We start from the raw sequence: 17042 nt of genomic DNA, 5'->3' as shown, positions 1-17042 counted from the left end.
GCCAAACAAAATTATCTTGGTCTCATTTGACCAAAATATCTGCTCCCAATACTCATCTAGCTTATTGTCATGCAGTTTAGCAAAGTTTAATCTTGCAGTTTTGTGTCAGAGTAAGCAAGGTTTTTTTAACGTTCATATAGGTTGATATTACGAAATGTCTGAGCTGTCAAAGAAACTCAAATTTCCATAGATAACCCCTGAGTTAAGTCTAAAGCACTTGCGCCATCAGCGTTTCAGAACTAGATTGCGCAAGTAATGAACTGTCCATGGAGTCATTTTAGTACAGCCACTGATTAGTGGTACTATAGCTTGTTTTATACCTCCTGATTATTGCTGCAACTGTTATTTGACTGATCATTAGTTGGTCACCAATCTTCCTGTATACTTTTCAATCCTTTTTTTCAAATGCTCTGGCAATTAGTTTCAATGTGGAGCCATAATGCAGATAAACACAGCCCATAGGTCCAAAATTTAGAACGTTCAAAAGTATTTTATAAACATGTTCATGCAATAAGGATAATTAAAAATCATAGATTTACTCAATTTTGTTTCAATTACCTAATTTGCATGTCAGTAGTCACAGGTGTATTCCGTTTTGTTGCATTGAGTTCTACTTCGGGACCTTTATTTTCGATATAGTCTTTCTAAAGTATTTGTTTTTGATTGTTCACAGGAGGAAATACACTACATATCAACTTAGAGATAATGCAATTATCGAGAAGCGATACAATTTCGAATCATTGCACAGTGGCATACTCACTTCTGTTGTATACTGTACATATATGGGTTATAATGTGCTATCCTCTCTATTAAAATTTAAGGTAAACTCTTAGTTTTAAAATATTGTGAATGTATTTAATACATTCCACTTATCCAATAAAGCTCAGTATCAAGTGCGATAGAAAACCACATAGTTAATGTATCCAAAGCAAAATTTTAGCCTGGAAATAAGATGTATTTTTAATTATATTAGTTTAAAGATATGAGGAAAAAAAAAAAAAGTGTAAAATTTTAGTGATCATAAAGCAATGGGCACCACCATGTTGTAACCTAGGTTTTCTTCTAGGTTGAGGCCACCTAGTGATCACTAAATTGTGCAACTAACAATTGTGTTTAATATAGCAGTGTTAAGTCTAGAGTTTTCACAAAGCAATTAAAAGCACACAATTACTAAAATAAAAAAAATTACAGAAAAAAGGAAAAGTAATAAATAATGAAATTATAATACACATTTGTTTAGATATAACAGGTTATATTACAATATCATATTAACAATAAAAGACAAGTTTGAGATTATATGTATGTGATCTTTGACAGTTAAGTATATAAAATTAAATATTGAAACAAACGGGAATCTTCATTATTCATGCAGAAAATGAACAAGCTCAGACAATTGACCTAGATAGGTTGCTGCTACTTTATTTGAAAGTGGAACAAAATTATTCTTTTAATGAGAACTACAAAACAATTATTTTTTTCTGCTATGTAACCAAAAGTGTCAAAATATCACATGCAAAAACTATAAGTAAGCAATATTTTATTCTGTATAGTAGTATAAAATACATTTTTAACCAATTGCACATTTTCAGTCTTATCCGGTCGACTTGTGTACAACAAAAGTCCTAAGGCTCTCACGGGCTATAGTCCAGGAGGGAATATTATATAATAACATAGGTAATGAGATAGATATTTATATTTACTTACACACATACATATACTTTAGCTACTCTTGGGTGGGCGGGTGTGCAGGTGAAAACCGAAAATCATCAAAGTTGTACCTTAAAGCCCAGCAGCATTATGAGCATCACCTTTACATAGAAAGGGGCTTCAGTAAGAATCCATAAAGTAATATTAAGTATTTAATAGGTGGGAAAAGCGCACACACACACAATATGAACTTAGATGATATTGTGACCTCTATTCCTTGGAAACTGACAACTCTAAAAAGGACAGGTCTTGATAAATATAGATCTTACTACAAGCCAAAAAAAAAAAAAAAATGTACGGAGAAGCCTGACAGGACATTTGTATGTAGGGGGAAAAAGAAAAAAAATTGTAAGATCTGTGCCTCCCTGGGCAGGTTAAAAGTAATCAAATTATCTCCATAAAATGTATGTTTGCTACAACACTGGAACAAGGCTTTGAACACTTCATATATTTGAGAACTAACCATGTCTTCTATGCAACTTTATAACTTACATTTCTGCTTAAAAGGAATACAATAATGTAATAAAAAACACACAACAGGAATGTGCGCTAAGCTAAACATATATCAAACTCCTCACTAGTCCTAAAACCCTCTGATTTAGAATTAAAAAAAACACAATAAAAGTAGGAGAGCTAGTGTAAGCTAAAAGATATAAAATATGGAAATACAATGTCATAAAAATATAACTTACAGTTTATTGGTCATATAACAATGTCTAACATAGAGCAAATGACTTAGTAAAATCAGACATCTCCGATATAGAAACAAAAGTTCAAATATCATAAAAAATACCAGTGTATACAATGTGTGTGCATATGCTTAATAAGTAAAATAGGGGATATTTAAACTAACAGAGTCCAGTATATTATCCAGACCAGCACTTGCGGGGTGCTCAACTCAAACCAAAAGTCAATTATGTAAGAGGATGGGCCGGTATAAGCCAGTCTAATTCACAACTATGTTACAGCGTAAACCGCAAGAGTGTAATGGCGGTTATATCCTCAGAGTGATTTACCAATATGCTCCAACTTAGAAGCGTATGCACAGTACCTTGCTACTAAACAGAGGTAATGGAGATCTATTCCGGAACACGCCTGTCTGTCCTCAAGGGTGCCCTCTACTACAGCCTGAGAGGGCAAATGTAAAGAATAAGGGCAAGTACATCATAAGACAAAAAAAAATTTTAACACTAAAACAGTGATATCTTTTTTCTAGAATCATTTTTTCTAATACATGCATATCGCAAATATGTTCCTATTCAAAAGATATTGACCGGAATGTCCCCTTAAATATGCACTGCAGTCTCTCTTCAGGAAGTGGAGAAAGCCCAAATTTTAGAGCTAAATTTAAAATGGTTATGCAAAATATCCATTGCAATTTTTTTTTATTACATTTGCACATTTTATAGTGGGTTTTGCTTTAAGTTTAATGTCCCTTTAATAAATCCTTATCAGCATTGTTTAAATATAGCAATTTGTTTTGATTAAGTGTTAATGGGGAGGTTGCAACCCTCAGCTTCTAAACATGAGATGAATACACATTTATGCTTTATAAAATTGTGACCCCACAACATCATAATAAAACACCATTAACAGTTACCCCCCCACACACACCTTCACCCCCTCCCGAGAGTATATGTTAGAGCAACATACGTGAGGTTAAATTTGAAGTTGAATTGCCACGTATTGGTCCCTGGAGGGTACTCTCCCTTCTCATTCATGAAAGTGAGCCCCAACTGGATAATCTTCAATAAGTCCACATTACACCGCAATAGTTGATACTGATAATCTATGGTGCTTCGGAATTCCCCAATCGGCCTTACAACCACTCCAGGGAACTCTGTATCCTAAAGATGCCCCAGAAAAAAAAGAAAGATCAAGATTAAAAAGATTACCAAGCTATGTTTTTCTCTCAAAATCCACTAACTTAAAAAGGGAGGTCCAGGTTAAGAGATAAATATAGAGCAAACTGGGATAAGAGAAGTGGATTAAATCATGTTGTGGAATCCAGCCCTCAAGTGGCAAAAAAAAAATAATTGAAAGTGCTAAGAGTAAAACGATGCAAAATTGTTTACATAGTAGCTTTCTTTGCTTATGAAGTCTTTGGAAAGATATTTTGTGATGTTTGTTACACAACTTGGAGGTTGTGCGTGCTGTAAAATTCTATTTACAGGCGACTAAGGATTTTCGCTAGTCTTCTGCCCTGTTTTGTTCGTTTCTCTCGGAAACGTAAAGGTCAGAAAGCTTCTGCTACTTCTCTTGCTCTCTGGTTGAGAAGTACTGTATATGGATTTACCCATGCTTCTCTCTGGAGGTTTATGCTGTTACCATAACAAGCAATACTACTTCACTGAGCTACTGAGGGAAAGGGTTCAATAATCTTGCAGGGGTATTTTCATTACAAAGAACATCTTATACTATATATTTCCCTTCAAATTTGATGGAAGCTAGTTGGCAGCTCCCTTTTTTTTTATAATTCATATTGATGTTGCAGTTTAAATAAAAGTTTAGTCCCTATTGAATTTATGCTGTTTATATGGAGTATTGAAGTGGATTAATACCTGTAATTTTTCTTTCTAGGGGATTAATGAGCATAGGGAAACAAGATGACTTTTTAGTCTATAGAGGGTTATTGTTGGAGTGGATTCAAACATTTCCTATATTACAATATACTTCAGTAACATTTTATCCATTTGTATCATGGTGGGGCGTAGTTCTATAGTAGTAAATCTTTTTTATAGCATTATTTAAAGTGCCATAAATCATTTTGAGTTATGTGCATATTATAGAAGTCAACTGATTTATACTGAATTATTTTAATAAAATTTCCAAAGATTTGCAAAATTACTTACACTTTAGTGTTGCCAAGGGTAGCCCCCCACCCCCCCTTATTAGTGTCCTACTCCATACCATGTGGTTTCATGTATCAAAAGTGTGCACAAGAGGATAATTGCTTATGCAAGCAAGGGGGGTTGAGGAGGGACAGACCTACTATCTAGTCATCTACTGGGGGGGAAGAAGAAAGAAAAAAGATAAACAACATTGTCAAAATATATGGAAACATATTTATATCCACTATATGACAAGTTCCAATAGACAAAAAATGAATATGAATGAAAATGTACCTCAGCTTCAGAAAACACTCTCTCTCTCCATATTTTGATCAGAAATTTACAAAAAAGTACATTAATATAAAGTTAATATTATTGCCTTATGCATGCTCTGCTCAAGAGTATTATATTGCAGATTAATAGGATTACAATTTTATTCCATGTTTAAAATCCTATATCAATTATAGTTGAGGTACTGCTATTGTTAATATGCTTGCTTGTTTCCATGGGGATGATCTCACATGCTTTGTGAATGCTTCTGAATTATACTGTGCACTGCTTCAAGGGACAGTCAACACCAGAATTTTTATTGTTTTAAAAGATAGATAATCCCTTTATTACCCATTCCCCAGTTTTGCATAACCAACACTGTTATATTAATATACTTTTTACCTCTGTAATGAACTTGTATCTAAGCGTCTTCTAACAGCCCCCTGATCACATGACATTTTATTTATTATCTATTGACTTGCATTTTAGCCAATTAGTGCAGTGCCACAAACCACAGGCGTGATCACAACATTATCTATATGATTTACATGAACTAGCACTCCCCTGTTGTGAAAAGCAAATAAAAAAGCATGTGATAAGAGGCAGCCTTCAAAGGCTTAGAAATTATATGAGCCTTCCTAGGTTTAGCTTTCAACTAAGAATACCAAGAGAACAAAGCAAAATTGGTGATAAAAGTAAATTGGAAAGTTGTTTAAAATTACATGCCCTTTTTGAAACATGATTTTTTTTGGACTTGACTGTCCCTTTCAGTAAGGTGTCATGTGACTCTGCCCCCTACCTTGCACATGTACAAGTGTATTCTGCTGAAGCTATGGCCTGGATAGCACCTTCCATATATGGAAATGTTGGAGGAGCAAAAGAAACTATGCCTAAATTAAAGGGGTTATAGGGGATTAAAACAGAAACTGTTTTGCATGCAAGTTGCATTATATATTTAGAAACTTATGTTAGTTCATACTGTTATGTACCTTTAAGATTCTAGATTGCTAGCCTTCAATTTTACATGGCTCAGTTCTTGTCCTGCGGTCAGTGGCCAGGACATGGTATCTTTAGGTCTTATTGCTTAGTGTGTGCTACCATAAATAGCATAGACACCCCCTATTTTTTCTCAAATAAAATTTCACCCTTTTTAGAATAACCTATTTTGGTTTATAGTAACTAGTTCACTCTCGTCTGTAAGCTCTGTTAAGCCATTGAACTACTAAATTTCCTGGTTTTGTTTTACATTTAAATAATATGCTGGTTCTAAAAAAAAAAATAGTGCTTCTGCAGTAACATCGTTAACATCCGAAAAAATTTAGTATTACGCTCCCAAAAAAATAGTGCGTCAGCGGACATCACTAACATCCGGAAGGTAGAATTTTGCTACAAAAAAATAAATAAAAAATAGTGCATCTGCCATGACAAAGCTAAATTAAAGGGACAGTCAACCCAAATAGCGTTTTCATTTATACATATAAACTTGCCATGGATCATCATTTCTCAATGTAGCCCAGTTTTCAAATATATAGTGTTTGTCAGTAAAATCACTTACTGTTCGCGCAGCAGCCGTTTCAAAATGTCCCTCCCCTTTTTCATCATCAGCAGGTTCTTGTTACTTGTGTAAATTTTCTATCCTACTCGTAACTTGATTTTTGCGCATGCACAATGTGCCTCTGGTATTGGATTCTTAGCAGCATTGTGACTTATATGGTATGTCACTGGTGTTGGTGTATACGTTTCATGCGTGTGTCTATACAAGTTGGAAGTGTAATGTTTGCCCATCAGCTTGTTATGTCCGGTTATAGAGATAGCTAGAAATACATTCAGTATAGAGTGCAGCAGTTAATACAAGTAGCTTGTATCTGAAGAGTTAAAAAGGACATGACCAGTGTTCCCTGTAAAGCCAGTTTTGTGAGCAGCCCAGAATTGAAACAGTTAATTAGGGAACCACACCTTGCCTTATTGATTGTGTAGTGTTTGCCAATTGCTCTAATTAACTGTTTCACTGCTGGGCCTCTCACAAAACTGGCCTTAGAGGGAACACTGGACATGACAATTTAAAAGAATATTAAAAAGACACTTTGCAAATATACATTGTATGTATTAGCAATTAAGAATTTGCATTACAAAAGATTTGCATACTAAAGCAATGTTTTAAAAACATTTAAATGCAGGTACAAACCCCCAAATCCAGAATTCCATTTTATATATATATATATATATATATATATATATATATATATATATATATATATATATATATATATATATATATATATACACACACACACACATACAGGTGGCCCTCGTTTTACAACGGTTCAATTTACACCGTTTCAGAACAACAACCTTTCTTTCCAGTCATGTGACTGCTATTGAAAAGCAATGAGAAGCAGTGCATTTATTAAAATAGCCAGTAGGTGGAGCTGTCCCCTTGTGTTGCAGCAAAGTCAAGCAAGCTGAAATTAATCAGATTAACCAGACCTGAGCTATCGAGCAGATTTCAAAGGAACGAGATCTTCCTGTCTATAAATCAGTCCAGATTGGAATGCATAGAAAGAACTGTTTGCAGAAAAATGCAAGTGAAATCTGTGTTGTGTGATTATTTTATTAGGTTTATAATGCTGTTTAGCATTTAAAGTCTTCATTTCAAAACTTTAAAAAGAATGTATTAGGTTCCATGCCCCTCTCAAAATTGACATAAGTAACACCTATCTCCTTCACTTCCCAAACAGGAGATAGAGATAGAGATAGAGATATATATATATAGAGATATATATATATATATATATATATATATATATATATATATATATATATATATATATATATATATATATATATATATATATATATATATATATATATATAAATTCAGCCGCAGAAAGTTTCGGCCGAAAATGGCATTTTTGGCTATTTCGGTTTTCTTGCCTGTTATTTTCGGTACAATTGTGTAGCATGTTTCAAATTTGATGCTAGCCTAGAGCTGCTGTTTAAGTTTATTACTTGACTTACTGTTCTGTATATAATGAGTTTTCTAGGACTATACTTTATTTGGATAATTGGTAAAAAAAAACAAAAACAAAAAAACTGATAAATATGATTCTGTTACATAGAACTAAATGAAGAATAATACAGTATATTGATATTTATAATTGTTTTAAGTAAGGATGCACCAAAAATTTGGCCACAGAAACATTTTGGCCGAAAATGGCATTTGCCTGTTTTTTTTTTTTCTTGGTAAAATTACTGTGTAGCATATTATTGTTTTAAGATATTTTTGTCCAATTTTAGTGTGTTACTTTCAATAAAAGTGTGGGCTTTTTTATTGGCTCTAATTATGGAAAAAAAAAAAAGAAAATGTATTTGAAAAAAAAATACATTTTCGGCCAAGTGCATCCCGGACTTTCGGATTAAATAAATATATATATATATATTTATTTATTTTTCGGTTTGATTTGCGTATTCTAAAAGACAAATGGTCTGTTTAAAACAAAAATTCCTTGATTACAGTAGTGTACTCTCTTTGTGAGGTCACTATGTAGTATACAAAAGTATTAAACATTACTGTTAGGTTACATGCATAAGCTGTATTACGGCATATAAATATTGCCTAAATTAAAAAGATATGGTTGTTTACACTTAGTTCCTTCCCCTCCCCAAGCTGTCCCATTTTACAAATGCAAATATTCCAAAATCCAAACCTTTTTCAGTCCCAAGCAGTTTGCATAAAGGGTTTTCTACCTGCATACCCTTTTGTTACCAAGATATGCATTGTTTTGTAGAAGCTTTATGCGACGACCAAGGTTAACCAACCCTGCACCAGTCACTTATTTGGCACAGAAAGTGTTATCAGACCCCTTCTACTGTCACTAATAAGTCACAATCTAGCCACGCCAGGCAAGCTTGTCATTTAGTTCAGTGGGTGCAAGGGTTAACAACACTCTTTAGTCTGTACTAGACATAAAAGAAATGCACAAAACTCCCCTTTAAAGCCACCCACACTAAACTAACTATAATATCTAGCTGCCGCCACTTAAGATTTGATATGGGAAATCTTAAGGAAACCCCAGATTTACACATTAACTCTTAGAATACAATTTAGCCAAAATAACCTAAAATATACAGTTCTAATACTCCAGTCCATTCAGTAACGTGGTTCAATTATTAGACAAAGGCCAAAGCTTATTAAAAGAATTATTTATTATGCCAAAAATATTATGCACAATGCATTATTAATAAAAAGTTGTTACAAATAAAATTAGACACAAGCAAACAGGTTAAAATAAAATGAAGAAAATAACAGACCTAATACTTTCCTAGCTTAAAAGTCTGCCCCAGGGAGATGGGCCAAAGATGTTCACTCACGCTGTAGCAGCCTCCCATGTAGAATGAACAATCTTATTGTTAAAACACAAGAGATTCTTATACATATTTTCCAGAGATCAAGTTGCCTGACGACACACCCCTGGGCCAGGGCTAAGAAACCCCTTATCTTTTATGTCCTTCAATAAACTAAGTCTTTGCCTGAAATTATAGAACACACTATAATTTCTCCTAGGTAAATCTATTTTCATATAAGCAGGAAGGCACTCTTAGTTTCATTGGGAGAATCAATTTGATATCAAATAGGACATGGCTTTCATATTTCCCTTCATTTAACGTCATAACAGTTTTAAACACATATATACATTATACCAATGTCCTTTTATTGACCATATCAGTTTCTGTGACTGAGGCACTGTTTTGCATCATGCCCTCTGCCGACAGCCTGACTGGCTTTATGACTCAATGCATACACAATAATATTAGGTGGAATGGGCATTAGAAACAATTTATGAGGCTCCTGGCACTTCAAAGAAAACACGAACAGTTCTTCTTGAAAAACAAATCTTTTTTAGCTCACAGGCTAAAGAGAATTAACCCATTAGCAGCTAAATCCTGAGGTTTTCGTGACACTTTAGTATAGTTATTGTGTTTCCTTTACTATAGCGCCTACACTGAACAAGCAATCACTGTGTAGAACGTTGGAGATCAGGAGCAGAATCCTGTAAAATCCCCCATTTTCCCAACTAAATTTACAAGAAAAGCAGACAAAATAAGTAATTTAAAATACAAAATTGATTTTGATATGCATAATTGAACATCATTTTATGGTGAGTTAAACTCTGTGTTTAATGCCCCTTTATAAATTAAACTTTAACAGCTAAGAATTTTAAAAAGGGACACTAAAAAAGTAAAAAAACTTTTAAGTCATAGAGCATGCAATTTTAAGCTTACTTTACTTTCTATTATCAAACTTGCTTTGTTCACTTGGTATCCTTTGCTGAAGAGAATATCTATGCAAGCTCAGGACAACTGCTGAGAGGTAGCTGCTGATTGGTTGCTGTACATTTATGCTTCTTGTCATTGGCTCACCAGATGTATTCAGCTAGCTCCCAGTATTGCATTACTGCCCGAGACTACTCTTCAAAATATACCAAGAGAAAAAAAAAAAATCTAATTTAATAGTAAGTAAATTGGAAAGTCGTTTAAAACTGCATGCTCTATCTGAATCAATAAAGTTTAAATTTGACCTACCAGTAAATACATTAGATTTGCATAATCAACATGTGCAAGATAACAAGATAATGCAATCGCACTTAGTCTTAACTTCGAGAGTAGATTTTGTTCTGACAAATTTCAGTTATGTCTATTTCCACTCCTCCTGTATCATGTGACAACCATCAGCCAATCACAAACGCATAAACATTCTGTGAATTCTTACACATGCTCAGTAGGAGCTGGTGACTCAAAAATTGCAGATATAAGAAGACTTAACACTTTGTTAATGGAAGTAATTGCAAAGTTGTTTAAAATTGCATGCTCTAGCTAAATAATAAAAGTTTAATTTGACTTGAATGTCCCTTTAACTGTCCATTTTATTTTTTTAATCATCAAAGGAGTAGCATTTCATTAAAGGTATATATTGAATACACCAACATGTCCCTTTAAAGTGACGCAAAACTTCCATCTTTTCCATTGTGCACCTAAAAGACATAACTATGTTTAACCACTGCAAAGGGCTTAAAAACATAGTTAAAGTTACCTCCAGAGCAGCAACGCACATCTGGGAATTAGCTGAACACATCTGATGAGCCAATGACAAGAGGCAAATGTGGGTACACTCCAATCATTGGCTAACTCCAGTAGTGTGGTATATGTACAAATACTTTTTAACAAAGGATATAAAAGGAACAAAGTAAATTTGATAACAGAAGTTAATTTAAAAGTGTCTTAAAATGATATGCTCCTTCTGAATCAAGTTAAATTTTGACATTCCTATTCCTTTAAGGAAGTCATTAAGCAGTTCAGCAACAAAGTATGCTTTTGAAATTAGACAGTGTAAAATGCTGGAGGCAGCTGTGCCGTAAGTGTGATAGATAGATCTCAATAAGATCGCACTCTATGGTCTTTTGAAGAACACATGATTTTATTTCAGTGTAACGTTTCGAGATGTGGCTTATAAAATACATTTGCTAAATAAATTGTAAAATGTCTCTTGAATAAATTTGTTTTTTCCTTTTCTCTAGGTCTAACATAGAAGTGTAGTAATAAAAAAGGTGCATTGCTCATAAGAACATTTTAAATTAAAAAAATCACAGCTCTGCAGACTGGGAAAGGCTAGGGGGTAGGTTGGAACAATAAATGCACTGCTGCTTTGCAGCGTTGCTCCATATTAGACAGTTCTCTTCAAATAGCACTTTGCTCTAGACGCACTGTGTTAAGGAAAACTTACACAGTGCAGTAAGAGCACAGCTCTTTTTGAAGAGAACTGTCTAATATGGAACAGCGCCGCAAATTCAAAACGCTAACAGTTTCTGCATGTGTCCCATTCTTTCTGCAGACATGCTGCATTTTCTGCAATGACATCTCAAATCAAAGCATGTTCTGCCTTGCGGGATAACACCTAAGGCTCTGTGCCTCAGGTGGTTCCTGCAGCTGTCTGTATGTGCACCTAGGTATCAGCCCAGAGGCAGAACTTTTTTTCATTTTCTGCGATAAGTTTTTTTTTTAGTGAAAAATTTTCTGCAGGTTATTTTTAAATAAAATAATTTTAAATTAGGTGGTTGCACTAAAACACCAGCACCAGTTCAGTTGCAGTGCATTTTCTGCGATGACATCTCAGATCACTGCATGTTCTGCCTTGGGGGGTATCAGAACTGGATTAGTTTTGGAGAGCAGTGTAAAATGCTGAATGCAGCTGAACATGCATTCGGCTATATTATAATTAAAATATCAAACTCAAATTGTAATCTGAAGCTCATAAAATACATATGCCAACTGCCTCAGTTCCACAATACATACACATTTTTTTTATCATTATTATTTTTAAAATAAATTTATGTTTCCAGCCAATAAAAACCCATAAATAGGTATACAGTGAAAAAGCCAATCCCATGGCTTGATAAATATGTATCAAACCTGGGAGACAACCAAAATATTTCTTAAAATAGGTGAGCCTTTTCAGATTGATGTGCTGTAGTGAAAAACATAACCGCATTTTCCCAATTAAACATGGCATCTTTTTTTGTTTTGTTTTTTTTAATACCGAATGTCATATAGAATTTTCCCATAGTTAAAAGGGAAAGTCTAGACTCTATTCAAAATTAAACGTTCATGCTTAAGCAACTTTCTAATGTACTCCTATTATAAATTTGTCTTCGTTCTCTTGGTATCTTTATTTGATTGTAAGCTTAGGAGCCTGTCCATTTTTGGTTCAGCACATGGGTAGCGCTTGCCGATTGGTGTCTAAATGTACCCACCAATCATCAAGCACTACCCAGGTTCTGAACCAAAAATGAGCCGGCTCCTAAGCTTACATTCTTGCTTTTTCAAATAAAGATAAAAGAACGAAGATAAATTGATAATTGGAGTAAATTAGAAAGTTGCATTCTCTCTCTGAATAATGAACGTTTAATTTTGACAAGACTATCCCTTTAATGCTTCTTGTTTTGTTTTATGGTGATTAAATACAGAATGATTGTACAACTGACTTACCATTGCTATGTAACCATAGGTACGCACAAGTTCCCTTATTTTTCGCATTTCCTCTTCCAGGTTGACAGCCCACACTTCACATATTACCTGGCTGTTATCCACCACAGCCGCCGGCATTTCGAACAGGATGAGATGCACAGTGATAGGACTAGTGTAGAGATAGCTGCAAGGCCAACTACCCCCAGACAGATGTAATTCTTACTCTGAACAAATCAAAGCCATAAAAAGAATAGTCAATATAAAAACAACAACTGTCAAACAGTATTTGTAGTTGAGTCAGTACCAGATATTACAGACCCCTTCCTATAGTGCAGATACTTCTATTCATATAAAATATGGGGGCAAAACAAATTCAAGGTAATTAACTACTCACTCCAGTGTAACAATATTTTTAAATATTGCTAGATGTAAACGACCAGAAATATAAAAATGTAAAAGTGCATGGTTAAATATAAGTATTGTTGCAATTATCTTTACCATTAGCAAAACTGCTTTTAGTAAAAATTAATTATAATCGGTTTATCGTCATACACACAAGCATCAGAATTTAAACACCATGTCTGCTCAGAAAGCTGTCAGTGTTATGTATTGTGCTAGTAAAGAAAATGTGTGTCATACTAGCCACTGCTGACCCTCTGAGTTGTGGTGTTTTAATGTGGTGCACAAGGCACAGAGCATGTGTGTATGCCGCTGAAAACAGTCATTTTACTGGAAGCATTTTTAATGATGTAAATATATTGCAAAAAAGGTTTCTATTAAAAAATTTGAGTGTGGAGTGTATTAAGGATTTGTTTTTAACCAGAAGCATCTTTTATCATTTGTGTAAAGTACATTAAGTGTGATTCTACAACTTCAGAGTATGTTCGTCAATAGCCTCAATATTTATCTTTTTTATTCAAGGGATACTAAACCCATATTTTTTTATTTCACGATTCAGACAGAGCATGCAATTTTAAGCAAATTTTTAAGTTACTCCTATTGTCAATTTTTCTTCGTTAACGTGGTATCTTTATTTGAAAAAGCAGGAATGTAAGCTTAGAAGCCGGCACATTTTTGGTTCAGCACCTGGGTAGCGATGGCTGATTGGTGTGTAAATGTAGCCAATCAGCTCTTGCTACCCAGGGTTCTGAACCAAAAATTGGTCAGCTTCAAAGCTTATGTTTCAGCTTTTTCAAATAAAGATAGCAAGAGAACAAATAAAAATAGGAGTAAAGTAGAAAGTTGCTTAAAATTGCATGCCCTGTCTGAATCATGAAAGAAAAAAAAATGTGGGTTTAGTATCCCTTTAAAAAGGGTTCTTCCACAAAAACGTATGCACCTGGCGTTCCTCTTATTCTTGCTGATTATGGTAATAAAGGGATAAATCAGTTGGGTATTACAAAAACAAATGAACAGATCATCTCATAAATTTACAGATCCTGAATAATCTTTTAAATGGAAACATAATAAACTTTAAAGTAAGTAAATGACTTATTCCTGTCAATAACCCACTGTTACCAAACAGTGGATTCCACAAAAGCAATTAAACAACCCATTATAATATAAAATGTCAATATATATATATATATATATATATATATATATATACACACACATACCAGTAACTCTCATACTAGCACGTAAACATATAATGAACAGTCAAAACATATTTAAAAACCGTTGGAACATTGTCATATCAGCACAATCTGAGTAATGAGGTACGTGCGGTGGACCAACCAAGCTAACCCCATTTCTGTCCTTCCCTTACTTACCTCTTCACCTCCCGGGGCTCTGTCCAATGAACCAGGGGGAAAAAAAAGGCCTCAGATACGTCTCTATAGTAATGGCGGATACGTACTCTCTCTATGGCTGACTCCTCTATGGTAACAAAAAAGTACTGTGGGGATTCTCTAGCCTTCAAACTCTATGGTGGAGGACCAAAGAGACGCGCTGTGCAAGTGAATCGCATTATTGGATCAGCTGTCCAAACGAAAACAACTACGTAATAAAATGCGCGTGCACAACAGCGTTACTGCGCAAACTCGCTTTATAATATAATACGGTTCTGCGACTGCGCAATGTAAAGTTACACAGTGTTTGTTTAAAAGCTGAAATTTATTTAATTTGTTAAAAAAAAAAAAATTCCTTTGCAAATTACTTCCACTAAATTACGAACTAATAATCTTCAAAGGGACGTAAAGGTAGTCCTTTCACTGGTTAGCAATTTATTACTTTTTAGTTTATTTTTAAATCTACCTTTAGCCACCAATCAGCAAGTGCAACCCAGGTAGGGTTGCCACCTTTTGCCCAGAAAATTCCTGGAACTTTTTAAGTGGGTGTGGAGAGCGTGTGGCTTCTCGCGGCCTCAAATTCATTATGAAATCAATTTATATATATATATATATATATATATATATACTGTATATATATATATATATATATATATATATAATAATATAGATATACACTGTGTGTATATATATATATATATATATATATATTATATATATATATATATATATTTAACAAATTCCAGTTCAGCCCTCCAGATCGACAGCAGCCTGGGTGCAAGGATACAAATGCATACACAAACCAGAGATGCACTCACAGGTCTTTTTCACACAGAAAATTTAATGGAATGTTTTCGGGGTTCACAACCCCTTCATCAGCATGCAACAGTGCAAAAAATCATCTCTTTTATAGTGTACTAGTCCTAAAGCCCGTTTACACAGGCCATTTTTTGCAGTACAGCGGTCCCACCCCTTGCTCTCTCTCTATCCCCCCTCTCTTTTTCTCTCTTTCTCCCCTCTCTTTTGCTTTCTCTCCCCTCTCTTTTGTGCTCTCTCTCTCCCCCCTCTCTTTTGCTCTCTCTCTCTCCCCCTCTCTTTTGCTCTCTCTCTCCCTCTTTTGCTCTCTCTCTTCCCCCTCTCTTTTGTTCTCTCTCCCCCCTCTCTTTTGTTCTCTCTCCCCCTCTCTTTTGTGCTCTCTCCCCCTCTCTTTTGTGCTCTCACCTCCCTCTCTTTTGTGCTCTCTCCCCCTCTCTTTTGTGCTCTCTCCCCCTCTCTTTTGTGCTCTCTCCCCCTCTCTTTTGTGCTCTCTCCCCCTCTCTTTTGTGCTCTCTCCCCCTCTCTTTTGTGCTCTCCCCCCTCTCTTTTGTGCTCTCCCCCCCTCTTTTGTGTTCTTCCCCCTCTCTTTTGTGCTCTCTCCCCCTCTCTTTTGTGCTCTCTCCCCCCTCTCTTTTGTGCTCTCCCCCTCTCTTTTGTGCTCTCTCCCCCTCTCTTTTGTGCTCTCTCTCCCCTCTCTTTTGTGCTCTCTCCCCCTCTCTTTTGTGCTCTCTCCCCCCGCTCTTTTGTGTTCTCACCCTCTCTTTTGTGCTCTCTCCCCCTCTCTTTTGTGCTCTCCCCCTCTCTTTTGTGCTCTCTCCCCCCTCTCTTTTGTGCTCTCCCCCCCCTCTTTTGTGCTCTCTCCCCCCTCTCTTTTGTGCTCTCTCCCCCCCTCTCTTTTGTGTTCTCCCCCCTCTCTTTTGTGCTCTCTCTCCCTCTCTTTATCCCTCCTCTTCTGCTGCTCTCTCTATCCCCCCTTGTTAGAGCTCTGCCTCTCAGTCTCACACTGACTGCCGTCGGCAATGGCCTCTGGCCGCACCTGGCCCCGCCCGCGTCACGCCCGGCCCCGTCCACACACCGGCCGGCCACGCCCACTCCACCACACGCGACACAGAAGCCAGGAGGAGGTCAGTTGGAAGGCCAGGTGTGTTTGTCCTCGCGCGCAGTCTCTACTGCGCATGACAGCTTCAGACAAACACACTTGGCCTTTTATAGTATAGGATATTACAAACAAAAAAGTATACAAACCTAGTGCTCTCCAAAAGTGTGCCAAATGTTTCGAGTTTGGAACGCAAATTGCGTTCCACAGTGAATGCCGAAACCGGAAGTTCAACTACATCACTTCCGGTTTTCGCCAGAGGTAGTGAAATTTCAAATAGCATTAACATAAGCTTGTCAAATGCAATGTAAACATAATAACATACAGTGACAAATTAAATGTAAGTGACAACACGTAAAGAATGATCAGTGGGACTTAAAAAAATAATGATCAATACGAAAATATTATATGTGTACAATCCTCACCATGGCAACAGCCACCATGGTAACCATAGTAAACACTCAGTGGAATGTGAGAATTAAATGGAATTGAATTACTTGTCACAGTTAG

The 17042-nt window shown here is 35.5% G+C and overlaps 1 protein-coding gene across 3 annotated transcripts in view; it reads right to left on the bottom strand.

Moving 5' to 3' along the window:
• CNOT8 (CCR4-NOT transcription complex subunit 8) overlaps nt 1–14735 on the bottom strand; it is a 60861-nt gene extending 46126 nt beyond the window's left edge. The window contains exons 1-3 of one of the 3 annotated variants that reach the window (XM_053718710.1): nt 14603–14735; nt 12852–13054; nt 3361–3554 (exon numbers count right to left, since the gene is read on the bottom strand). In XM_053718710.1, the coding sequence (XP_053574685.1) occupies nt 3361–3554; nt 12852–12968 (311 nt within the window). In that variant the 5' untranslated portion in view covers nt 12969–13054; nt 14603–14735. Of the gene's footprint in view, nt 1–3360; nt 3555–12851; nt 13055–14602 lie in introns of those variants that run through there. The other 2 variants (XM_053718709.1, XM_053718711.1) reach the window with 2 other exon arrangements.
• Nucleotides 14736–17042: the final 2307 nt, after the last annotated feature.

The sequence above is a fragment of the Bombina bombina genome, chromosome 6, assembly GCF_027579735.1.
Source record: "Bombina bombina isolate aBomBom1 chromosome 6, aBomBom1.pri, whole genome shotgun sequence".
Classification (NCBI taxonomy): Eukaryota; Metazoa; Chordata; class Amphibia; order Anura; family Bombinatoridae; genus Bombina; species Bombina bombina.
This window is presented reverse-complemented; position numbering and strand designations above follow the sequence as displayed.